The sequence below is a fragment of the Bos mutus genome, chromosome 7 (genome assembly GCF_027580195.1).
Source record: "Bos mutus isolate GX-2022 chromosome 7, NWIPB_WYAK_1.1, whole genome shotgun sequence".
Classification (NCBI taxonomy): Eukaryota; Metazoa; Chordata; class Mammalia; order Artiodactyla; family Bovidae; genus Bos; species Bos mutus.
This window is the reverse complement of record NC_091623.1, coordinates 3,617,424-3,643,961: the sequence shown is the minus strand read 5'-3', so window position 1 is coordinate 3,643,961 and position 26,538 is coordinate 3,617,424. Positions and strand designations below refer to the sequence as shown.

Genomic DNA, 26,538 nt, shown 5'->3' with positions numbered 1-26,538 from the left:
TTTCTAGTTTTCTAAGGGTAGGAGAATCTCAGATGAAGGAAATCTCTGTACTACCTTTGCAACTCTTCTGTAAACCTAGAATATTCCAAAATCAGATGTGTATTTTTAAACAAATAAACCAGGGCAATCACAGGTTTCTAAAATTACAGGAATAAACATAAATGGCTCACACTGACTTAGAAAAACCAAAAGCCAAGTTCTCCACCTATGCATTAGGAAACTGATGTGAACTTTACCCCTGATAATTTCTGTGACCTTGAGCAAGTCACTTATCCCCTCCTCATTTTATTTATTATTCCAGAGAAAAGGGGCAATCACATTGATCTGCAAAATATGGAAAAGTTCAGAATTATCCATAGTTATACTCTCCAAGCCATGATTTCACCAAATACAAAAATTTGGTAGAAGCAGATTTACTTCTGCATATCTTCTGGTTAACCCAGGCAGTTTCAATTTCAGTATATGCAATTATCATGTCATTTCGAAGAGAACAAGTAACTAAAGAGTTAGGAATGAAGATGGTATATTGGAAGTAAAGATCGGTGTGACATAATATGGAAGGATAAGGAATATTGAAAGCATGTGACTTATGATCTTAGAACCGCACCCTGGGTTTATAGGGAAAGCTTTTGCTGAGAGGTGTGAGAGCCTTTAGTTAAAGTACTTTGATCAGAATTCCTCCTGAGCAAGGTTAAGGACATGTAACAATGTGTCATGAGAAGGAAGTTTCAGCAACACTTCCCCCAGTAATTTGCACATCTCAAAAATCCAGTCATTTAGAGTCTCTGAGATCTGAGGAGCCAGAAATCAAAAGCTCTGAGTCATAAATCAGAACAATTTTGTTTTCATGCTTCATAACAGATGTTAGTGACAAACAAAATTAATTTCAAGTTTCTCGTGTTAGGGGAGGCAAGCATTAAAAGGCTGTAGGGAGCAGATTCTGAATGGAAGTGTACCATACCGATGGTTATTTTAAAAGGTAAATGGCATTGATATTGACATTATGTAGTACAGTACCTTGACTGCTTTGTTCAACATATTTTGTATTACACTCTCAAACTTGTTCACAAGGAAAGGGAACTTCTGTGAGTTCTAAAGTTCCTTAACCACAGATTTACCTGAATGGGTGTGTTGAGGAGCTTAACACCTACAGCTGGGGAGAACCACTGTGGTACAGACCTAGCCTACCTCAAAGGACTGTTTGAAGGTAAAACGGAATACAGTCATGCCTCATCTTATTGCACTTCTCAAATACTGTGTTTTTTATAAGTTGAAAGTTTGTAGCAACCTTGCTTTGAGCAAGTCTATAGATGCCACTTTTCAAATAACATTTGCTCACTTCATGTCTCTGTGTCATATTTTGGCAATTCTCCCAGGCTTTCAAACTTTTTCATTATTGTGACATTTCTTATGGTGATCTGTGATCAGTGATCTTTGATGTTACCATCATATTTGTTCTGAGGTGCCACAAACCACACCCATATAAGACTTTGAACTGATTATCGAAATGACACAAAGGATTTAGAACATTACATAAGCTTAGCTGATAAAGCAGTGGCAGAGTTTGATAGGACTGACTGCAACTTTGAAAGGCATTCTACTGTGGATAAAATGCTATTAAGCAGCATTTCATGCTACAGAAAAATCGTTTGTAGCAAACCTACCTCATTGTTGTTTTCTCAAATTGCCACAACCACCCTGATCTTTAGCAAGCACCACCATGATCAGTCAGCAGCCGTAGACACACTGCAATGGCACACTTCATAGACTACAGTTTACTATAAACATAACTTTAAATGCCTTGGGAAACCAAAAGATTCTTGTGACTCACTTTATTTTGCAACAACATTCACTTCATTGTGGTGGTCTGGAACTGAACCTACAATATCTCCAAGGTACACTTGTAATAGAGTTGAAGTTCTCTGAATTTTTTTTAAATATTAATAATATTGATATACAGATTTTTTATTCGAAAAATCAAGCATGTCTCGGTGCTTATCACTGCACTGGGAAAGGAGGTATACAGTGCTGGTTGCTTCCAGGACACACTGGTGGGTAAAGTGGTGATGGATGACTCTATAGAGATACTCAATGCCTACAAGTATAAAAGTTTAATACACAAAACTAGGAGCTAAGATGGGATAAGGTCAGAGTACTATGAGGTGAATGAGTAGCTCATCAAATGAAATTATTTTTGAAATGTTGTATCTCAATTATACAACAAGACAAAGGATGGCTTTCTGGGGGAGGTGACATCTAAGTCCTAAAAAATGAATGGAAATTAGCTAGGCTTTAGGGGGATGGGAGCTGGGGAGTGCTGATGGTAACAGCACTGGTGTGACAGAGAAAGACAGGCACAAGAGGAAATAAAATAATTTCCTTTGGCTAGAATGGAGCATGAACCAATGAGAGATTAGCAAAAGATGAGGCTACAAAGAGAGGCCATCTCTAGTTGATGGAGGTAAGGAGTTGTAAGTTATGTTACAGTTTTGTTCCTTACCCTGTCTGAGGGAAATTGAAGCCAGAATGGGTTTTGAGCAAGGTTATGACATAAATGAATTGACAGTTTGATGACGTCTTTCTGACCTCACTGTGGAAAAACAGATTGGAGGGAAGAAAAATTGGAAGCATAAGGACAAACTATGATAAGTAATCAAGACAAGAGATGAGAGTGGAGTGGACTGGTATGGTGTTAATCAGCCCAGAAAAAACAGGACAGAACTGACAGATGTATAGAAGTTACAACCAACAGAACTTGGTAATTAGGTACAATGAGTGAGAGAAAAATCAAAAACTTGAGAAATGATGCTGTAGAATTGACATTCCATGGAGATAGGAAATAGGAGGTAATAGCAGATGTAGGAGTAAAGATGATGAGTTTATCTGGAGGCAAGCTGAGCTTGATATTCTCAAGAGATGTCCAAATGGTGATGTCCAGTAGATGGATGGATCTTTCCTGAAGTTCTCCCTACTTTGAGAAGAGAAGTTTGAAACATATGGAGGCCTTTTGAGAACCTTGTCCATTAATATATTAATCTAATAACAGGAGAAATAATAAAAGGAGAGCATTAGTTATAATAAGAGAATATCTTTGGAAATAAGAGAATGTTCAGTCCAAGACATGTACAAGAGAGTAACTCAGCCAAAACAGATAAGAAAGCTCCATTTCTGAAAGGAGAAAACATCAGCCGCTTAACAATGATGTGCTGTGAGATCACGTCCTTTTATGGATAGGCTGGCATCTGGGGAGGAAATAATCTGCCATCTGTCAAGATCCCTCATCAGGGTCACTCATGCCCTTGACTTCAGAAAAGACACAGTGAATTAAAGATACAGTGAAAGTGTGGGAGATATACATGGGCCATAGCCATTACTGGTCCAATTCCTCCATTTTATAGAGAAAAGAATTGATTCAGAGTAACTGACCTGCCCATGGTCACACAGCTGGTTAGCAGGATCTGTAAGCCACATGTCAATTGGAGTCTTAATCTGCCCTTTGAAATCTACATGAGATCAAGTTGAACCCCATCCCATATTCTGTGGAAAACCCTGCACCATCACTTCCCCCCTCCCCAACTTCTGTGAATTCCTGTGGGACTGATGTTTCTCCCAGTCACCTCTGGTTCTCCTTTCCAATGTTTGCTAAGTTCCTCACTCTCTTCTTTCTTATGGCTCTTTTAGCTTCTCCCCTTTTCATTGAGCCAAATATGGGGACAACTCCTCCTTGACTTCTAGACCCCTACCCCCAATCAAATGATACCAAGCAGTCAAGGCCACTCTGTGTTGTTAAGTTTTATTAACAATTTTAAAGTAACATGGATGGATAGTGTATCATATTATAATATCATACATATTTGTAAGTGAATATTGTTTAAAGTACCATTTATACAATGAAATATTATTCAGCCATAAAGAAATATGGAAATCTTATCATTTGAAACAACATGGGTGTACCATAAGTATGGATTATGCTAAGTGAAATAAACCAGAAAGAGACAAATGCTGTATGATCTCACTTGCATGTGGAATGTAGACAGATTAGTAGTTGCTAGAGGTGGGTGTGAGGGGGTGAAGTGTGTTGTTTGGTCACTAAGTCATGTCTGACTCTGCGACCCCATGGACTGCAGCACGCCAGGCTTCCCTGTCTTTCATTATGTCCCAGAGTTTTCTCAAACTCATGTCCATTGAGTTGGTGATGCCATTCAACCATCTCATCCTCTGTCGCCCTCTGAAGAGGGTCAAAAGGTACAAACTTAAATTAGGTCATGGGAAAGTAAGATACAGCATGGTGACTATAGTTAATAGTACTGTATTGAATATTTGAAAGTTACTGAGACTACTAGACTCTTGAGAGTCCCTTGGACTGCAAGGCAATCCAACCAGTCCATTCTGAAGGAGATCAGCCCTGGGATTTCTTCGGAAGGAATGATGCTAAAGCTGAAACTCCAGTACTTTGGCCACCTCATGCAAAGAGTTGACTCATTGGAAAAGACTCTGATGCTGGGAGGGATTGGGGGCAGGAGGAGAAGGGGATGGCAGAGGATAAGATGGCTGGATGGCATCACCGACTCGATGAACGTGAGTTTGAGTGAATTCCAGGAGTTGGTGATGGACAAGGAGGCCTGGCATGCTGCGATTCATGGGGTTGCAAAGAGTTGGACATGACTGAGCAACTGAATTGAACTGAGCTGAGACTACTAGATCTTAAAAGTTCTCATCACAAGGGGGGAAAAAATTTGTTACTATATATGGTAACAGATATTAACTAGACTTCTTGTGCTGATCATTTTGCAAGGTATAAAATTATAGAATCATTATGCTATACATCTAAACTAATATAATGTTATTTTTATATGTCCATTATGCCTCAATTTTGAAAAATAGCCCCTCTGCCTTTTTTTGACAACCAAGAACCAACCTGCTGACATCTTAATCTCATTTCTCATGCTTTTGCCAAATGAGTCTCCCCACTTCCTTTTCTCTTTTCCACTTAATTCTTGTCTCCTTGCCATTAATCCCAGGTGCTAATCAGGAGATGTTCCCTCCCTAAGGAAACTCTAGAACCACCTGTTAAAATACTCATTTTTCTCACCCCACTTAACAAATCTGGTCCTACACTCTTTGCATATACCAGATGACTAGTCCATTTGACCTTGTAGAAAGCTCCTCCCAAATTTCGCAGGTCCTGCTCCCTGTCTGCCCCCACTTCAGGCTTTCCTGTGCTTGCTAGTCAGCATGCAACTCATATAAGCATGCATATGTCTTGAGTTAAGTGAACTGAGCCCATCAATGTGTACTATTGTCTTTTAATTGCTTTTAGACCTGCAGACTTGGAACAACTTTCTTCACCCTTCAGCTCAGCACTGATTTATTCAGCTTCTGTGAGCAATTTATTCACTTTTAATTAGATCCAACTTAATTATTTTGTCAGTAAAACAAACCAAAAGAATCTATAAAACAACTTTTAAGTGAAATCACATTCCTGCCTGGGGGGATATAAAAAATGAAATTATGCATCTCATTTTACCTGCCTCTTGCAAAGACAAGATTGCCCACATTGTCTTTTTATTTTCCAAAACCTTTTGTCTTTCATTAAGGAAGAGACATGAGAAATCAGGCTTGGAATAGAGAGGAGAAAATGGAAAAAGTTATTTTCAGTGGAGAGCAGGTACGGAAGTATATAAGTTAAGTGTTAGTTGCTCAGTCATGTATGATTCTTCGTGATTCCATGGACTGAAGCCTGCCAAGCTCCTCTGTCCGTAGAATACTCCAGGCAAGAATACTGGAGTGGGTTGCCATTCCCTTCTCCAAGGAATCTTCCCAACCTAGGGATCGAACCTGGGTCTCTTGCATTGCAAGCAGATTCTTTACCATTTAAGCCACCAGAGAAGCTCCCATACATGGGAGTGAATAGGGCAGGGCTTCTCCAGATATGCTCTTGGGCAACCCCTGTCCTGGGAACTGTTTAAGAGAGCAGGTTTCCCACCCCAGCCCTGGAGCTTCTGATTCATTAGATCTGAGAGGTGGGGATGAGAGATGGGGCTTCTTACTTGCCTATTTTCTCACATTCTGAACTCATGCCTACTTCTGGACACCCAAGCCCTCATCGTCACTAACTGGCCACTTCTGCTTCTCCAGGAAGCTTGCCTTGTCCTTCCTATTCAAACAGCTTTTCTTCTGTCTGTGACAACTGCCACGGCTTGCTGTCTGTACTTACTCAGTCCGCTATCAATGGCCTATGCATCCCCTGTCCTGTGTGCACATCCCATGTCTATAATTAGTTTGTTAGGTCAGGAACTCTCCTTACAGATCAGTCACTCAGTACTGAGCCAAGTCCCCTGTCAGCACTCTTGGGCTCCACTACCACACCAGTATTTCCAACCTTTCAGAGCCCAAAGATCCCTTTTGTCATCAAAGAACTTTACAACCTCTACCTGAAATTTGCTGTAATTTTAATTTTTGTGTGACTTCCCTGATAGCACAGACAGTAAAGAATCTGCCTGCAATGCAGGAGACCTGGTTTCAATCCCTGGGTCAAGAAGATCCCCTGGAGAAGGGAAAGGCAACCCACTCCAGTATTCTTGCCTAGAGAATCCCATGGACAGAGGAGCCTGGCAGGCTACAGTTCCTGGGATTGCACAAAGTCAGGCACAACTGAGCGACAAACACTTAGTAATCATGGGTTGAGAAAATGCATAGTAGTGAAATCCTATTGTGAAATCAGTAATGTCTTCAGACAAATTTATAATATATCTATCTTAAAAGTAACTGCCACGACTTCCCTGGCGGTCCAGAAGTTACAACTTTGCTTTCCAATATGGGGCATTTTCGTTTGATCCCTGGTCAGGGAGCTCAGATCCCCCATGTCTCATGGCCAGAAAAGCCAAAACATAAAACAGAAGCAATATTGTAACACATTCAATAAAGACTTTAAAATTTATCCACATCAAAAGAATCTTAAAGTAACTGCCAAACTTTAAAATAGAGACTCCTATGGAGAAGGCAATGGCAACCCACTCCAGTACTCTTGCCTGGAAAATCCCGTGGACAGAGGAGCCTAGTAGGCTGCAGTCCATGGGGTCGAGAAGAGTCAGACACGACATCACTTTCACTTTCACTTTTCACTTTCATGCATTGGAGAAGGAAATGGCAACCCACCCCAGTGTTCTTGCCTGGAGAATCCCAGTGACGGGGGAGCCTGGTGGGCTGCCGTCTATGGGGTCGCACAGAGTCGGACACGACTGAAGCGACTTAACAGCAGCAGCATGCAGCATAGAATGTGTTCCATCTACAGACTATGCCAGGAGGGCATTGAATACTCTGACCTCTTGCTGTCAGTGGCCTAGCTCAGAGAAAAGTATAGGATGAGAGTTTAGGGGCTACTCTCTTGGCCTCAAATTTGTAGTATGACACCCAAGTTGAGGTGTCAGGGTGTTTGGAAAATATAAACTCTTTCTCCAGCTAACAGCAATAATGACAAGTCTGACCATGTCATGTTGTTATCGTCCACATTACTCCAATAGCCCTCACTGGATTCATCTGTTGTTTAACTCTCTGACTAAATGTCTTTTAATCTGGGACCTGGCAGAGAATGGCTAATACCCACCAAAGATTCTTTGTGCTTCCCGAGTAGCCCAGCTTCCTTTGCAGTCAGGGTGAGGCCATGTGACTGATTCCGGCCATTTGACTTTGAGCAAAGTAATGTTATTCACTTATGGTTCCTTGTTATGGCTACATTTAAAGTCACATGTTGAGATCGTGATGTGGAGAGGGAGTCTGGATCCATAAGACTCTGGATGGGAGCAAGTTACGTGGACCTCTAGATTCTTTGTAGGTTGTGCTAAACTACTGAGATTTGGAGCCTTATTTGTTTCACAAGCTAGCATAGCTTTTGTTGCTATTGTTTAGTCACTAAGTCATGTCTGACTCTTTTCGACCCCATGGACTGAAGCTCACCAGGCTCCTCTGACCATGGGATTTTCCAGGCAAGAATACTGGAGTGGGTTGCATTTCCTTCTCCAGGGGATCTTCATGACCCAGGGATTGAACCCAGGTCTCCTACATTTGCAGGGGGATTCTTTACCACTGAGCCACAAGGGAAGCCCCTTGCATAGGTTAGCCTGACTAATATATGAAAGTGAAAAAAGAGCTTTTAAGGAACTGCTAAATACCTAGATCTGTGCACCTAGATATAAGAGAGAGAGGGAGAAGGAGAGCTTGGGTATTTGAGAATACTGAGCAGGAAGGAAAGAGGTAGGCAGGAGCTGCATCATATGAAGAAATGTAGGCCACAATGAGAAGTCTAGGTTTTGTGCAAAGGCAACCATAAAGAGCATAAGAAGAGAACTGACGTGATCTAATTTGCACTTTAGAAAAATAGCTCTGGCTGCTGTGTGAAGGCTAGATTGGAAAGGCAACAAGCAAGGCTGTAGGAGCCAGTTAAAAGCTTGTTGCAATTCATCCAAGACAAGAGATGCTAATGCCTTTTATTAGAAAACAGTAGAAATGTTGAGAAGCAGATGGATGTGAAGAATATTTAGAAGACAAAAATGGATAGACCAAAAAGAGATTGGCTGTAGCAAATGAAGCAGGAATCAGAGATAATGACTAGATTCTTTGACTAGGTCCTAGTAGGAAAATCATAGGCCATTCAGGTAAGACCCAAATCAAATCTCATACAATTATACAGTGGAAATGGCAAATGGATTCAAAGCATTAGAACTGATAGAATGCCTGAAGAACGATTGACGGAGGTTTGTAACATTGTACAAGAGGTGGTGATCAAAACCATCCCTAAGGGAAAAAAAGGCAAAATTGTTGTCTGCAGAGGCCATACAAATGGCTGAGGAAAGAAGAGAAGCTAAAGGCAAAGGAGAAAAGGAAAGATATACCCATCTGAATGCAGAGTTCCAAAGAAAAGCAAGGAGAGATAAGAAAGCCTTCCCCAGTGATCAATGCAAAGAAATAGAGGAAAACAATAGAATGGAAAAGACTAGAGATCTCTTCAAGAAAATTAGAGATACCAAGGGGACATTTCAGGCAAAGATGGAAACAATAAAGGACAGAAATGGTATGGACCTAACAGAAGCAGAAGGTATTAAGAAGAGGTGGCAAGAATACACAGAAGAACTCTACAAAAAAGATCTTCATGACCCAGATAACCACAGTAGTGTGATCACTTACCTAGAGCCAGGCATCCTGGAATGCGAACTCAAGTGGGCCTTAGGAGGCATCACTACAAACAAAGCTGGTGGAGATGATGAAATTCCAGCTGAATTATTTCAAATCTTAAAAGATGATGATGTTAAAATGCTGCACTCAATATGCCAGCAAATTTGGAAAACTCAGCAGTGGCCACAGGACTGGAAAAGGTCAGTTTTCATTCCAATCCCAAAGAAGGGCAGTGCCAAGTAATGTCCAAACTACTGCACAATTGCACTAATTTCACATGCTAGCAAAATAATGCTCAGAATTCTCCAAGCCAGGCTTCAACAGTACATGAAGCAAGAACTTCCAAATATTCAAGGTGGATTTAGAAAAGGCAGAGGAACCAGAGATCAAATTGCCAACATCCATTGGATCATACAAAAAGCAAGAGAACTCTAGAAAAACATTGACTTCTGCTTCATTGACTACGCCAAAGCCTTCGACTGTGTGGATCACAACAAACTGTGAAAAATTCTTAAAGAAATGAGAATACCAGACCACCTGACCTGCCTCCTGAGAAATCTGTATGCAGGTCAGGAAGCAACAATTAGAACTGGACATGGTACAACAGACTGGTTTCAAATTGGGAAAGGATTACAACAAGGCTGTATATTGTCACCCTGCTTATTTAACTTACAAGCAGAGTACATCATACGAAATGCTGGGCTGGATGAAGTACAAGCTGGAATCAAGATTGCTGGGGGAAATATCAATAACCTCAGATATGCAGATGACATCACCCTCATGGAAGAAAGCGAAGAACTAAAGAGCCTCTTGATGAAAGTGAAAGAAGAGAGTGAAAAAGCTGACCCAGAGGGATGGTACGGGGAGGGAGGTGGAAGGGGGGTTCAGGATGGGGAACACGTGTACGCCCGTGGTGGATTCATGTTGATGTGTGGCAGAACCAATACAATATTGTAAAGTAATTAGCCTCCAATTAAAATAAATAAATTAAAAAAAAAAAAACAGTCAAAAAAACTAAGATCATGGCATCCGGTCCCACCACTTCATGGAAAAATAGATGGGGAAACACATATAGTGACAGACTATTGTCTTGGACTAAAATGCAGACTAAAATCACTGCATATTGTGACTGCAACCAAGAAATTAAAAGATGCTTGCTCCTTGGAATAAAAGCTATGGCCAACCTAGACAGCATATTAAAAAGCAGAGACATTACTTTCCTGACAAAGGTTCCACTAGTCAAAGCTATGGTTTTTCCAGTAGTCATGTACAGATGTGAGAGTTGGACCATAAAGAAGGCTGAGCACCAAAGAATTGATGCTTTTGAACTATGGTGTTGGAGAAGACTCTTGAGAGTCCGTTGGACTGCAAGGAGATCCAACCAGTCAATTTTAAAGGAAATCAGTCCTGAATATTCACTGGAAGGACTGATGCTGAAGCTGAAACTCCTGTACTTTGGCCACTGGATGCAAAGAGCTGACTCATTGGAAAAGACCCTGATGCTGGGAAAGATTGAAGGTGGGAGAAGGGGATGACAGAGGATGAGATGGTTGAATGGCATCACCAACTCAAAAGACATGAGTTTGATCAAGCTCCAGGAGATGGTGAAGAACAGGGAGGCCTGGTGTGCTGCAGTCCATAGGGTAGCAAAGACTTAGACATCACTGAGTAGCATTGATCCTTTGGGTAATTGAAGATGCTATTCATGAAAATAAAGACTGTTGGAACCAAAATGAATTTTGGGGAGAATCCAAGACCTCTAGATATGTTAAATTGTGATATCCAGCAAAGCAATGGAGATGGCAAGTAGGCAAAGGGATTACCCCCATCCAGTGCCCATGAATGAGGTTTGAGCTCCAAATACACTGAATGGGAAATCAACTTGCTATATAACTGGTGATGCCCTAAACACTAATGAACTTGGGGGATAATGACGTTTAACATGGCAGACTACAAAAATAATCTCATCTGTTTAAAAAAATAGTTGTCTTTGAAAATCTGTTGGAGTAAGGCTTTCATGGACTTAGAAGCTAACAGAAAATCAATCAGGGACAAAAGCACCACCTAGACTTAGGATGAATTCTGAGTGGGGCATGTTATGATACCTAAGTCTTATAAAAATCTGTCTTTGATTATTCCTTTCCCGCACAGGTTCATCTATAAGGATTTCATTTGTCAAGTATTTTCATTATCTTCAACAGCAGTGGTCCGCAACCTTTTCAGCACCAGGGGCTGGTTTCATGGAAGGCAGTTTTTCCGTGGACCAGGGAGATGGGGGATGGTTTCGAGATGATTCAAGGGCATTACATTTATTGTGCACTTCATTTCCATTATTATTACATCAGCTTCCATCACAGATCATCAGGCTTTAGATCTTGGGGATTGGGGAACCCTGTTCTGCAGAACTGCATCCTTTGGTTAATATTTAAGGTGATTGCTGTTTCTTTCTCATTCCCCAACTCCTTTCACGCTAGTCCCCACTTTCACCAATCTCTAAAGGCAGCCATCTCCACCCCACTCTATGCAAGGTCCTTCAGACTCAGTTCTTATTCAGTATTGCTTCCTCTCTGGAGGAAGGCAGCATCTGGCATCCTAATTATAGGACACGTTTTGTAGTCTGTGAATGAGGCACAATCACAGCTCTTGCCCTTCCCTTTGGGGAGGACAGAGCACATCCGGTGCTTGCAGGAACTGTGAGCACACAGCAGCTGTATGTAAACTCCCATAGCTGAGTTCACGGCCAGTGAAGGCTCTAAAGTTGAACTGTCCTCGAGGCTTCTAGCCTAGATGAACTCTGCTGCAGGATAAGGTCTCCCTTTTGACCATTCTCCCCTTTGACCATTCCTTTCATAGCAAGCTTTACTGAACTTTCCTGGGCAGGTCCCAGAGCTAGAAACCTTAGTGAATGGCTTTCAAACCATGATTTCTGTTTTCTGGCCTGTAACTAAATGTATTTTCTTGAATCAAAAATGCTATCAATTGAATAATGTTGTGAGGGTAAAAAGAAAAAAAAAAAAGAAACATAACTGTATATAACCATATCAATAATGTAACATAAAGAAGTCCCTGGTGGTCCAGTGGTTAAGACTTCATCTTCTAATACAGGGGGTGCAGGTTCAATCCCTAGTTGGGAAACTAAAATCCCACATGCCTTGTGGCCAAAAACCAAAACATGAAACAGAAGTAACTGTGTTGTGACAAATTCAATAAAGACTTTAAAAATGGTCTACATCATAAAAGAAACTTAAATATATAACATATCCTGGGTTCAAAATACTGAAGCGTGTGTGTGAGGGGGTGAAGGGATTACATCTTGGATTCTAGTAATAGCAGGTTTTCCTGAAAGGGAGTAGAAAGAAATGACAGTTTCTATGGAGACAGTATTCTATTTCCTTTATTTTTGTTTCTTCATCTATAAAATGGGTATGAGTAACGTAGGTAGACAACTGCATAGGGTGAAGGCCATTTCCTCAAGCAAATCCAATCAAAATAAATGGAAAAGGCAAAATGAATAAGAAATTGATAAGAGTGTTTATTGAAAATCTTTCCTTGATCTAGTAAAACGTTTGGGGAATGTATAGGAAAGTGGTCAGTGGATTTTTTCTTTAATTTGGGGCTGATGAAAAACCTTTTGTTGTTGCCTTTGCTGTTTTGAGTTTTGTTCCCCAAAACATCTATGGGGAACAAATACCTTACAAAACATATTAGTAGCCTTTCCTGCAGTGGTTGGTAAGCTTCAGATAATGAAAATGACTGATACTGAGTGACTGGTGATATTTCTGAACCGGATTCCCAGACAGCAAACAGAGGAATAGATGGTCTGGAGCAAATGTTGTAGTAACAGACCAACAGTTTTCATTTTGATAAAAGTAGGTCTTATTAGTATCTATTAAAAAAATAATGTCTCAAGCCCTAATTTCTAATATCAATGTTTTAGCACAAAGCCAAAGGTGATTAAGCTTTTTAAAAGTGAGCTGACTTAAAATATACTGCATTTAATAAAACAAATAATATTAGGGTACAGCAAAAATTGGAAATGCTTGCAATTTGGGGAAAACTGATGTAATTAAATGATTTAAAGACACATTAACCCTAGACTATTTCTTCTATGGTGGTTATTGTTTAACTCGGTGTCTGACAGGAAATTGTTTTTGTGAGTTTATACTATTTGTCCTCAGGGTGGAGTGCTTTAAAAACCCACCAAACTTTCTTACATTCTAATTAATTCTAATGTCAGGATAGTGTACTATTTATCAAGAATCTAAGTGTAGATTAAATTTAGTTTTATAGGATTCCCCACCTCCCCTGGCCCTGACCAACTGATACACTTTGTAGAGAACAGTACATGAAGGGAAAATAATTCTCTAGTAACCAATTTTCCCGTTTATAGTCCCACTTGGGTCTTCTTTCCATTTTTAAATTCAACATGTTTTCTCTAGGTGCAGGAAGCTTGCATGTGTGACTTCTTGCTAAGCTGCTTGCTTACTTCCAGACACTTAGACATATAACACACACTCACTATTTCATCCAGTTACCTGTAATCCCCTAATCTCAGCTCAATGAATTCTACCTGCTCAGGGACAAGGTCATATCCCTCTGTCTTGCAGTCACACAGTACCCTCTTCTCTTTTGTGGCCCTTATCCTGATTGGTGAATATGTACCTATTTCTATCAGTGTGTGCTTAAAATCTCTCAGCTAAAGTTTAGGAATTCCCCTAAGTCAATTAAGAATATGTTCATGATATTAGAGATAGGAACAATTTCTTAAATAGAATGCAAAAAGCAGAAACCATGAAATAAAAACTAATTAATGGGTTATTAAAAATAAATAAATTTTAAAAATAATAGTAAAATAAAATCTCTCAGCCTCACTAGAATGCAAGCTCCAAGAGGAAAGGGATAGATGTCTAGGTTTTACTCACCTGGTACAAAACAAAAAGTTTAATAAGTGGTTTTTTTGTTTGCTTGTTTCAATGAATAAGTGTTTGAAAAGTAAAAGTGTTAATCTTAAGCTCAGTCGTGCCCGGCTCTTTGCAACCCATGGCTTTTATTTAATTGACCCTATAATAAAAATGGAATTTGCTAAAGATGGGGTTTAGTTGAGTTCATTAAAATGTAAAAGAAAAGAACTAGAATTAATTGAAAATGTGAGCCAGGCAGGACGGAGTAAATTTGGGAATAAGAACAAAATTTGTTAACAAACTGTAATTAACCCAGTATTTTAGACCCATGATCCACCATAGAAGAATGGTCCCTCCACACACCCCCATCTAGAGGAAATCCTGCCCAGTGGAAAAGTGATATTAATACCCGAGAGGATTACTGCTACAAGCAGAGGTGACGTGAGTGTTAATTAGCAAAATCAAATAATCCCCAAGTTTATTGTTAGTGGGAGGTGCCAAGTTGAAAAATTAGAATGAGAGGAAGACTTTACAATTAGAAGGACCTTGGAGAGTTGCTTCAGATATGCCCCTCCCTTTCTGAAAGCAATTAAAACCACACCTCAGATAAAAGGATTACACAATCCCCCTTTGTTTCCTGTTCTACTTTTGCAAGGAAGTAACTTATCAGGAGCAAGGGGGAAGCAGTGGGTCAAGGAGTTTGTCCATCTTGCCCCTCCAGCCCATTGCTTTGCGCTTCCAGCAGAGCACGGCCTGGGGCCCACAGCTCTGGTCCTTGGGTCCCTGCCTGACAGTCTCCAGGGCTTCTTCCCCTCAGCATCATAAATAGCCTTAATAGGCCACCTGGCCCTTGTCATCTCTACACGCTCTCCTTTTGCTACCTCTATGGGAGAGTCCTGTGAATCTTGTTTCTAGAACCAGTTCTACCTGGAACACCCTCTTACAACCTTCTACCTAGCTAATGGTGTCTATATACATATACACATAGAAACACACACACACAAACATATTTTATTTCTTTAAAAAAAACACAAAACTTTATTTTGTATGGAGTATAGCTGATTAACAGTTAACCTCCCACCCGCTTCCTCTGATTGACCTGGGCGGGTGGAGACAGGACTCTCATCCCTCCAGCCATCCAGCACCTCCGGGCCTGTTTACATTTCCTCCCTGTGACTCTCGCCTGTGCCAGCAGCCTGGAGAGCTTAGAAGCTGACCTCTGGGGTCACTGCAGTTGGTAGTCAGAGAAGACAGTCTGAGGACTCTTCCCCAAAGGATGTTCCCCCCCACCCCCCACCAACTTAAACTTTTTATTTTGTGTTAGGGTATAGCTGATTAACAATGTTGTGACAGTTTCAAGTGAACGCAAAGGGACTCAGCTATACGTGTGCATGTATCAATTCTCTCCCAAACCCTACTCCCATCCAGGTTGCCACATAACACTGAGAAGAGTTTCCTGTGCTGTACAGTAGGTCCTTGCTGGTTATCCATTTTAAATATAGTAGTTAAGCGTATTGTTTTCTGAATCATTGCAATGTCTTGCCCCTTTACCCATAACTACTTTAGGATGGATTTCCTACAAACAAGAACAATTTCTTATATAAGTGCCATATATTTATCATCATCAGGAGAGTTAACATTATTAAAATCCTGTTTCTAATCCGCACTTCATGTTTAAATTTTCCCCATTGTCCAGTAATGTCTTTTATACCTCTTTGATCTCCCCCTGTCCAGGAGCCAATCCAGGATCTCACATTACATTTTAACCTTCTTTAATCAGAAACTGTTCCTCTGCTTTTCTTTGAACTTTGACATTTGAAAAACCTAAGCCAGTTATTTTGTAGACTAGCCCTCAGTTTGAGATTTTTCATTGTTTCCCTGTGTTTTCCACAGAAGCGATGTCCTTCTCAGTATATTGTGTCAAGGGGCTTAAGATATCAAATTATCCCCAAATAGGTGATGTTTGCTTTGATCTCTTGGAGAAGCTGGTGTCTGCCGCATTTCTCCACTACAAAGTGCTTCTCTTTTTTAAAACCATTGTAATTAATAATTTGAAGGAAAGAGACTTTGAAGCTATGTGGATATTCAGCTCCTCATCAAGCTTTCATCTACTAATTTGACATCCATTTTATATCTGTTTTATTTTTATGGAAGCTTAGTTAACATTGTTAATAAAGAAAAAAAGGAACGTGATATGATAAATGGACTTTCTAAATTACCTTACCTAAAATACCTGCATCTCCCATATCAATCCAATCTTCCTTTATGAAGATCTTATCACATAAAACTGAGAGATGTCTCATATGTATGGCATTAGTCAAGGCAAGATTTCTCATTTGCATTTTCTATTCTATTCATGAATGATCTTTTCATTTCCTTTTCTTTTACAATCATAATATTTTATAAAAAAGAATCTATGAAAAGGACATTTATTTTAATAATGAGGAAAAAGATATATATTATTCTTTCAGTCTTACCAGCTGTCAAAATATTGCTTTTGGTCACATCATGATGGGCATCAGTAATTGCATTTACTTTTTCATGCTTGATACAAGGGCTCACTTAAGTCTCCGAAGAGCTTCATGCAGCCTTGGGGTCTATGAATTGGAAATCATTTGGATTGATTAAAGTCATGAGGAGAATTAGGATAAGGGTCAGATCATAGGAGCATCAGGAAGATAAAATATTACCATTTAAACGAGAAATGGAACTTTTTCTCCTTTAGTGAATCTCATTTTCAATGACAGATGGAGTTGGTCACTGTAAGATTAATAATACCTGACATTCACTCATCCATTTATTCAAAAGAAAATCATTCTGCAAGCCTACTAGGTGAGAAGAAAACTCTGTACAACTTCTAACCTTATAAATTATGTATTTGAATAGATTCTTCTGGATCTCTAAGCAAAATATGACCAAAAGGAACCTTGGAAGCTTGATTATAGGTTCTATTAACATGTTATTGACTGGGGGATTTTTGCAGAAATTAACACCTATGGCTAGTGATTTGTTATGTAAGTGAATATTGAAAAGTCTCTGGTCAATAATGTTTAGGTAAAAAAGATGTATTAATATGTCTCTAGTCAATAAGTTGTTAGAAGAGCTCAGAACCTGGAATACCCTAGAAAAATCAGCCTGCTTCCTCCATCTCAGACTAAGCACTCAATTTTAGAAACCACCAAATGGAAAGGAGAGAAAGAAACCCCCGCCCCTGACAACCAAATCAGAAAAACCCTGTGTGTTCATAGAAGCACATTTAGTGAAGTCCGCTCACCTCAGGCCCAAATTTCCTAGAAATAAACTTTCTCCTTTGTTTCACCAATTACTCTCATGTGAGGTTCTGACCACAGATGAGGTACTCTGAAATATCATCAGTATCAGAAACTTTAGAGAGAGAGAAAACCTGAAGAATAAATATCTTTCCCCTTAAGATACATCTCCACTTACTTCACATACTGTCCAATTTGTTCCTCACAAAAAGCTTGTGAAAAAAGTTGAGTAAGACTGCTGCTGCTGCTAAGTTGCTTCAGTCGTGTCCGACTCTGTGCGACCCCAGAGACAGCAGCCCACCAGGCTCCCCCATTCCTGAGATTCTCCAGGCAAGAACACTGGAGTGGGCTGCCATTTCCTTCTCCAATGCATGAAAGTGAAAAGTGAAAGTGAAGTCGCTCAGTCATGTCCGACTCTTCGCGACCCCATGGACTTCAGCCCACCAGGCTCCTCTGTCCATGGGATTTTCCAGGCAAGAGTACTGGAGTGGTGTGCCATTGCCTTCTCCAAAGCATGAAATGAAAAGTGAAAGTGAAGTCACCAGTCGTGTCCGACTCTTAACGACCCCATGGATTACAGCCCACCAGGCTCCTCTGTCCATGGGATTCTCCAGGCAAGAACACTGGAGTGGGTTGCCATTTCCTTCTCCAATGCATGAAAGTGAAAAGTGAAAGTGAAGTCGCTCAGCCGTGTCTGACTTTTAGCGACCCCATGGACTGCAGCCTACCAGGCTCCTCCATCCACGGAATTTTCCAGGCAAGACTAGATCTCATATTCTGGTGAGAAAACTGAACACCAGAGAGATGAAGGGACAGTTTGGAGTCAGGGATGAATCACAGCTAGAATTCTGATCCCTGGGGCCATAGCCCTCATGGCTATGCTTTTGCCCCAGTGAGTATACTTACTCCCCATACCACCCACCAGCTTCAATGCTTTCATAGTACTTTTATTTATGTGATTTTTAAAAATTATATTTTTCTATTTGGCTGTGATGGGTCTTTGTTACTGCTCGCAGGCTTTCTCTAGTTGTAGCAAGCAGGGGTTCCTCCTCTAGTTGTGGTGTGCAGGCTTATCACTGCAGTGGCTTTCCTTGCTGCGGAGTGCAGGCTGAGTAGTTGTGGGGCATAGGCTTAGTTGTTCCCCAGCATGTGGAATCTTCCTGGACAAGGGATCGAACCTGTGTCCCCTGCACTGACAGGTGGATTCTTAATCACTGGACTACCAGGGAAGTCACTATTTATGTGATTGTTAGCTTAATGTCTCTCACTCTATCATATAAGGATTATAGGGATTAAACCTATTTTTCTCACCTTCTGTTCCACAGCCTACCATGGATGGTTTTGGATGGACACATGGATGGGCCAATATCCCACCTGTTTCTCTTAACCATAGCCATGTGTTAAGCTGACACAATACATATTTCTCCTGACCACGGTAACCTCCTGTGTCCTTTTTCAGATCGGAGCTTGCTATAAGACATGGCCCTCTCAGTGGACTCGTCTTGGCACCGGTGGCAGAGGCGAGTCAGAGACGGCTGCCCCCAGTCTCCGTCGGAAGCCACGCCGCTGCTGCTCGCAGAGAAGGAGACGCGGAACTACAATCCGGCGCAGCAGCGGGTCGTGTTCCCCAACAATCACGCGTTCCACCAGGACTGGGCAAAGTTCTCCAGGCGATACTCCAGCAACAGAATCTGTACAACCAAGTACACCCTCTTCACCTTCCTGCCCCGGAATCTCCTAGAGCAGTTTCACAGGTACACGACCGCCTGGCTGAACGCTGTGTGCTTTAACCATGCGTTTGCCACTTGGATGAATTCAGAAATGCTGCTTTCTGGGCTACCTTTCCTTTAGTATCCAAATGCATGTACCTTGGGAAGCTTTGTCATTCGTTCATTTGCTCATTCAATATTTATCAGATTCTACTCGGTGTTAGGTCTTGTGTTGTGTATTAGAGATAGATGAGGGAGAAAAAAAAGAAAGACGCATTGTCCTGACTATGTTGGCTAATGAAGGAAACCAGATGTTAATTTTAGGAATTATATGCTTGCTAAGTCACTTCAGTCATGTCTCTTTGTGACCCTGTGGACTGTAGCCCACCAGGCTCCTCTGTCCATGGGATTCTCCAGGCAAGAGTACTGGAGTGAGTTGCCATTTCCTACCCTGGTGGATCTTCCCAACCCAGGGATTGAACCTATGTCTCTTGTGTCTCCTGTATTGGCAGTCAGGTTCTTTACCACTAGCGCCGCCTGGGAAGCCCAGAAGTTATATAAATTGGTGTAAGCTGTAATTCACATAGGTACTTCCAAGGAGAGGTATGTGTTGTTGTTAGAATGAACACAAGAGAAATCAGGCCTAGTTAGGAAAGTCAAGAAAGACTTCCAGGAGGAAGGGACAGTGGAAGTCTAACCTGAAAGAAAAGAATGCATTAACCAGGTGGAAAGAGGCAGAGAGAAGTCAGAAAAGGGAGCCAGAAGAATGTTCTTTCAGGCAGACCCTTATGTGTGAAGGCAATGTGGCAAGAAGGAGCAAGATGTACCTTGGAAAGCTTAAAACTTGCAAGTCATTGTTTTGAGATAATATAGGCAAAATTATATTTTAATTATAAAGCAAAGTATGCATCCAGACATTATCCTAAATTTTGTAATTATTAGCACCTACCATTTATCGAGCAACTACTATACTCTGGAACCCTCTATTGCATACATAGTAAATACCATCCCATGTAATAAGTATAGAAAACCTTTAAAGTACGTAGTACTATCTTCATTTTAGATGGATTTGACTTCAAAGCCCTTACCGTGACATTCAAGGTGACACTGAAAGAGAATGTCATATTAGTTAGTAAGAGCTAGTAGTAGGGAGGAGAAGGCAATGGCAACCCCACTCCAGTACACTTGCCTGGAAAATCCCATGGACAGAGGAGCCTGGTGGGCTGCAGTCCATGGGGTCGCTAAGAGTCAGATACAACTGAGCGACTTCACTTTCACTTTTCACTTTCATGCATTGGAGAAGGAAATGGCAACCCACTCCAGGATTCTTAGCTGGAGAATCCCAGGGATGCGGGAGCCTGGTGGGCTGCCGTCTATGGGGTTGCACAGATTTGGACATGACTGAAGTGACTTAGCAGCAATAGTGGGGAAGAAATAGTGTGTCAACTATATTTTTCTTCTCCGTAGTTTTCACTCACACCTTTCTTGCCCCCTCCAGATGGGCTAACCTCTATTTCCTGTTCCTGGTGATTCTGAACTGGATTCCCACCTTGGAAGTCTTCCACAGGGAAATCACCATGTTACCATTGGCCATTGTCCTGTTCATCATCATGGTCAAAGATGGCATGGAGGACTTTAGGAGATACCGCTTTGATAGACAGATTAACTGCTCCAACATCCAGATATACGAACGGTAAGAGCAAGTATTCCTCTGTTTTCTCTGTGGATTGTGTAAACTTATTAGCATCCTCAAAAAGTTGGTCTCTCTTCTCACTTTTTTTTTTCAATTCACTTAATTCAGTGATACTCAACCAGGGCAATTTTCCCATGAAAGGAACTTCTGAACTGTTTTAGAGACATTTTTGGTTGCCATATTGGGAAGGAAGGTCCTACTGGAATCTGGTGGGTAAAACCAAGGATGATGCTAAACATTTTACAATATACAGGAAAACCTCCCACAACAAAGATTATGATCCTGTCCAAAATGTCACTAGTGCTGAGGTTTAGAAACCTTAATTTAACTCATGTGAACACCATATTAGGGCTTCCCTGGTAGTTCAGATGGTAAAGCGTCTGCCTACAATGAGGGAGACCTGGGTTCGATCCCCGAGTCAGGAAGATCCCCTGGAGAAGGAAATGGCAACCCACTCCAGTATTCTTGCCTGGAAAATCCAACGGACTGAGGAGCCTGGTAGGCCACAGTCCATGGGGTCGCAAAGAGTCAGACACGACTGAGCAATTTCACTTTCTTTCTAAACGCCATATTATTAAACCTAGGATGTTACATTATTAAGAGGAGGATAGAAAGCTCAAGACTTAAACTCTAGGAATTTCCACTGTGGGCCAGAGGCTAAGACGCCACGCTCCCAATGCAAAGGACCCAGGTTCAATCCCTGGTCAGGGAAGTAAATCCCACATTCTGCAACTGAAGATCTTGCATGCCACATTTGAAAGTCCCACATGTTATATGAAGATCTCAAGTGCCCCAACTAAGACCTGGCACAGCCAAATAGTAGACAGAGAGATAGATAGTTTGTTTTTTTTTTTTCCTTTAAGAATTAAACTCTGAAATTGACTGACTCATCTCAGGAGACCAACTTCAGGAACAGCTCTTTGAAGACTCATGGGCAATGTCTCCAAACCAGAAAATATATACCATTTTTAGAGCATCTGTGGCTCTTGGCTGTAAATCCTTGCCTTTAGAACTTAACCGGGTAGGTTTTAGGACCCAGAGTTGGCACACCTGTTCTGGGTTGCCTGGGGTGGAAAAGGAAGCTACCTGTAAATGACGTCTGCATTCCAACAGGTGGAGTCTCAACAAGTAGAAGGAAGTGACCAGTGGATACACACCTGTTCTCTGCAAGCTCTTTCCTTGACATCCTTGTCCCTTAGTGTTTATATACCGGCTTTTTATTTTTAGTTTTCCTTTTGAAAACAGAGAGAAATTTTCAGCCAAGAAGGCAAATCAAAGATGTCATCACTTGCTGGCAGCTGAACAATGGAAATGATCAGAAAAGAACTTCTTTTATGGGAAACTCGAGTGTCCTGCTATAAGAGTTAGAGACAGGATTGAGCAGAGATGAGAAAGGAAGGCAAGAAAAGGCGGAAAAGGAAAGAAGACAAGAAACGAGTGGTGGTTTCCAACCTGCCCTTTGAAAGATGGGCCCACAAAGAGAACCCCAACAGACATTATCGTGGGAATCAAATCAAGACCAGCAAGTACACTGTGTTGTCCTTTATACCCAAGAACATCTTTGAGCAGCTGCACCGGTTTGCCAACTTCTATTTTGTGGGCATCGTGGTTCTGAATTTTATCCCCATGGTCAATGCATTCCAGCCAGAGGTGAGCGTGATACCAATCTGTATCATCCTGGCAGTCACTGCCATCAAGGATGCTTGGGAAGACCTCCGGAGGTACAAATCTGATAAAGTGATCAATAGCCGAGAGTGCCTCGTCTATAGCAGGTAAAGCCGAACACCCGGGGAAGTCTTGACCCCAGCTCTGATCTTTCTGTGGCTGCTGCCACTGCAGCAGCTGTTTATGAAAGGATGGGGTAGGGAGATAGCATTATTTTATTGTAGTGAAGATGTTTGATTCTCCACAATGGGGAATATATAAATATATATATATACACACACACACCAGTAGTAGCATTTTATAGGCAAATTTTAAATGGACACAAATTTTTAAAAATAATGAAAGCTATGTTTTGCTTAGGGATACTATTATATATATACATTATATATTATATATAAATATATATATAAATATACATATATATATAAAGCAGAAAACAAAAGAAATTGAGATTTGAGTCCATCATTTATTAAAACTAGGAGATCTTTATTTATGTGACATTTCCTTTGCTGTGTAAATGTGTTAGATGTTTAAGAATTTTGCATAAATTCACATTCATTTTGGTTGAGTGTGGCCATAAGCATGTTGGAGCATGTTTAGAGACCCTCAGAGAAAAGCGGCATCACTGTTTTTCAGGGGAGTGGTGGGCACTGTATTAGAGAATCAGCCCCGGACACACTGCCCACACTGAACTCTGTCTCCATCAGTCATTAATTCTGTGTGACCTTAGGCAAGGGACCTCACCTCTCTGAGACTCATTTTGTCATCTGTAAAATTGGAACACTTCCTGAGGTGGTCGTGAGAGTTGAGTGTAATAATCCTTGGAAAGTACTTAGCACTGCTCCTGTTGTATGATAGTCAGTATACAAGCCATCGTGGCCTTATTTTTAGAATGTAAAACTCATATTAGCTTCCTCAAGACTCTCTCTCCAATGTCCCAACCCAAACAAAAACGGCTCACCACTTGTCTTGCCATGCTATAAAACATAATTTTATATATGCTGTTGTTTTAGAAATACTCCACTGAGTCAATAACCAGAGTGGGTTGTTGGGAAAAGAACATGCTCCCAGTCAGTAAGGGAAGATAGTCGAGTTATCACGTATCTCAACTTTATGACAATTCCTATAGCCTAGAAAGAAGCAAGGGAATGGAGTCTGGGCTTGCAGTGAGATTTCAGTGACAAAGGGTGCTTTCTGGTCTGGCAATGAGACGCCTTAGATGAGTCAGTCAATTGCAGCAGGTGAGGGCTTGACTTCCTGCCAAGTAAGAAAAAAGTCCATCTCTCTTGAGAAGCACCGTCACTCTGACTTGTTCCCTCTCATTCCATGGATCCCAGTTTAGCAGAAGTTGGTACTGTCACTCTGGTCCTTCTTGGGGTGAAAGGAGCTTGCTCCAGGGTGTGCCTTGCCACTGTTCAGGGGCTGCTGCTTTCTAAGAAGCCCTCTTCCCTGGGGAAAAACATGTTACTTATCGACTTAGAGCTGGCTGATGAGACCGTTTAACAGCCAGACTCCACTCAGAAAGTTGTAGCCTGGGGAAGCTTCTCAGGAGATCATGTAATGCAAGGGACTCAGCGGGCCCTCGGGCACCCCTAAGAGAATCCATACCCTCCCCTCAGTGAAAGATGAGCTTCTGGTCCCTGTGCCCGCAAGGCCACAATTGCATACCTAAAAATATTAACCTGAAGCCTTGATGTTCTCACCCCCTCCTCCCCGGCTAGATCTAACTGTTGAATGTGGTTAGCACACTGCATACCTAGAGTTAAGACTGAATCATTCCTCAGCTTTGGATAAGGACATTATTAAGAGAGAAAAAATAGTTGTTGGAGTGTGTCACTTTTCCCAAAGAGACTGTTTTTTTAAAGAAAGCCTTGTTTGTCTTGTCACCATTCACCCCCCACCTCCGCCCCATTATCTTTGGTTTTGTGCTTTTTTTTTTTTCTGTCTTTCTCCTTTGTTTCCTTTACTATTTTTCCCATAGAAGATGCCCTGTGAAGCTGGTTCCTGTGAAGCAGGGACACGTGTGGACCTCAGTCAGCTTGGTCCTGCTCTCCCTGCTCTGTTCAGAGCATCCCATAAAAATGGGCCTGTTCTGGGGTAATTTCAGGGTTAGTCAGACTGACCTGTGCTGGGTGCTGGCCTGACACAGGCCAGGATGTTGTCATTCTGCTCTCAAAATAACTTCCAGAAGAACAGCAATAAATGATAAATTGGTGATAACAATCCAGAGAAAAAGACATTTATTCCCAGGCCACTGGTAGAGAGGGACATAAAGGTTTTTCTTTTGTTTTTTTAAACCTATAATATCATTTTATTTTTTTTCTTAATAATATAATTTCAGAGATATCTTCTCAAAATTGTTATACATCGATGTTTAGTAATAATAATGGGTTTGATCATTCTTAGTTATTTTGGTGAATCATCATTTAACCCAGAGAGTATTTGAAAACCAGAATCTAAGTTCAATTTATTTCAATACTTGATTATCATAGTTGTCAGGACTTAAAAATTACTTTGGGAATGCTTATATCATGCTATATGTACTGGGGAGGACTTACAAATTCTTTTTTCAACTGCTGCTACTGCTGCTAAGTCGCTTCAGTCGTGTCCGACTCTGTGCAACCCCATAGACGGCAGCCCACCAGGCTCCCCCGTCCCTGGGATTCTCCAGGCAAGAACACTGGATCGGGTTGCCATTTCCTTCTCCGATGCATGAAAGTGAAAAGTGAAAGTGAAGTCGCTCAGTCGTGTCCGACTCTTAGCAACCCCATGGACTGCAGCCTACCAGGCTCCTCCATCCATGGGATTTGCCAGGCAAGAGTACTGGAGTAGGGTGCCATTGCCTTATCTGATTTTTTTCAACTGAACTGTAGTTAATTTACAGTGTGTTAGTTTCAAGTATACAGCAAAATGATTCAATTATACATATCTATATATTCTTTTTCAGATTCTTTTCCATTTATAGGTTATTACAAGATGTTGAATATAGTTACCTCTGTTATATAGTAGGTTCTTATTGTTTACATAAGGGGGTTTTGTGGTAGTGTTTCCCAAAGTGTGTTCAGTGGAATGATAGTGACAAGAGATGGTCTCTGGGGAAAAAAAAAAAATTCATGAACAGAGACATGTACACTGGCCCTCCTAGACCCGTGGTTCATGAAAGATTAAGAAAAGATTACAACAAACCTGTTCATCTTTGATTAACTCAGTGTTGTCCCAAACTTGTAAAATCTTGGAAAGATTTTATAGTATCTCAATTTGAGAAATTTTAATTTTTCCAGTATTATGAAGTAATTGACTGTAAGAACCAGGCAAGTGATTGAATTAAATAGACTGGATATAAAAAGGAAAGCAGTATTATTGACGTACTGATTGATGGCAACTGACACTTGACATCAATGCCAGGATGCAATAGGGAGTGGCGGGAACTGCGGCAAACTGAGAGACAGGGCCACGCATTCATCTTAGGGGACAGAACTGGCCACTGAGCTCTGGCTGGTTACCACGTGGGAAAACAGGCCTAATGTTGCCAGAGTGTCTGAATTTTATTAGGGGAGCTAGAAATTAATGGCACTCCACTCCAGTACTCTTGCCTGGAAAATCCCATGGACGGAGGAGCTTGGTGGTAGGCTGCAGTCCCTGGGGTCGCTAAGAGTCAGACACGACTGAGCGACTTCACTGTCACTTTTCACTTTCATGCATTGGAGAAGGAAATGGCAACCTACTCCAGTGTTCTTGCCTGGTGAATCCCAGGGATGGGGGAGCCTGGTGGGCTGCCGTCTCTGGGGTCGCACAGAGTCAGACACGACTGAAGCGACTTGGCAGCAGAAATTAATAGTTTTATTTGAAATAGCCTGATTTTTTTTTTTTGGAATGGGGGCTGTCCTGTGACTTTGTCGCTTTGTGCTAAGTCTTTGTTGCTTTACATAGGCTTTCTCTAGTTGTGCGAAGCAGGGACTACTCTTCATTTTGATGTATGGGCTTCTCATTGTCGTGGCTTCTCCTGTTGCAACGCACAGGTTCTAGGGGCACAGCCTTCAGGAGTTGCAGCCCACAGGCTCAGTAGTACTGGCTCTGGGCCCTAGAGCATGTGGGCTTCAATAGCTGTGGCACACAGGCTCAGTATTTGT

The 26,538-nt window shown here is 41.3% G+C and overlaps 1 protein-coding gene across 1 annotated transcript in view; it reads left to right on the top strand.

Moving 5' to 3' along the window:
* The window catches only part of ATP10B (ATPase phospholipid transporting 10B (putative)), a 385,358-nt gene that overhangs the window by 229,146 nt on the left and 129,674 nt on the right, over window positions 1–26,538 (top strand). The window contains 2 exon segments of the mRNA XM_070373041.1: window positions 18,801–19,095; window positions 20,549–20,743. Coding sequence (XP_070229142.1) covers window positions 18,821–19,095; window positions 20,549–20,743 — 470 coding nt within the window. The 5' untranslated portion in view covers window positions 18,801–18,820.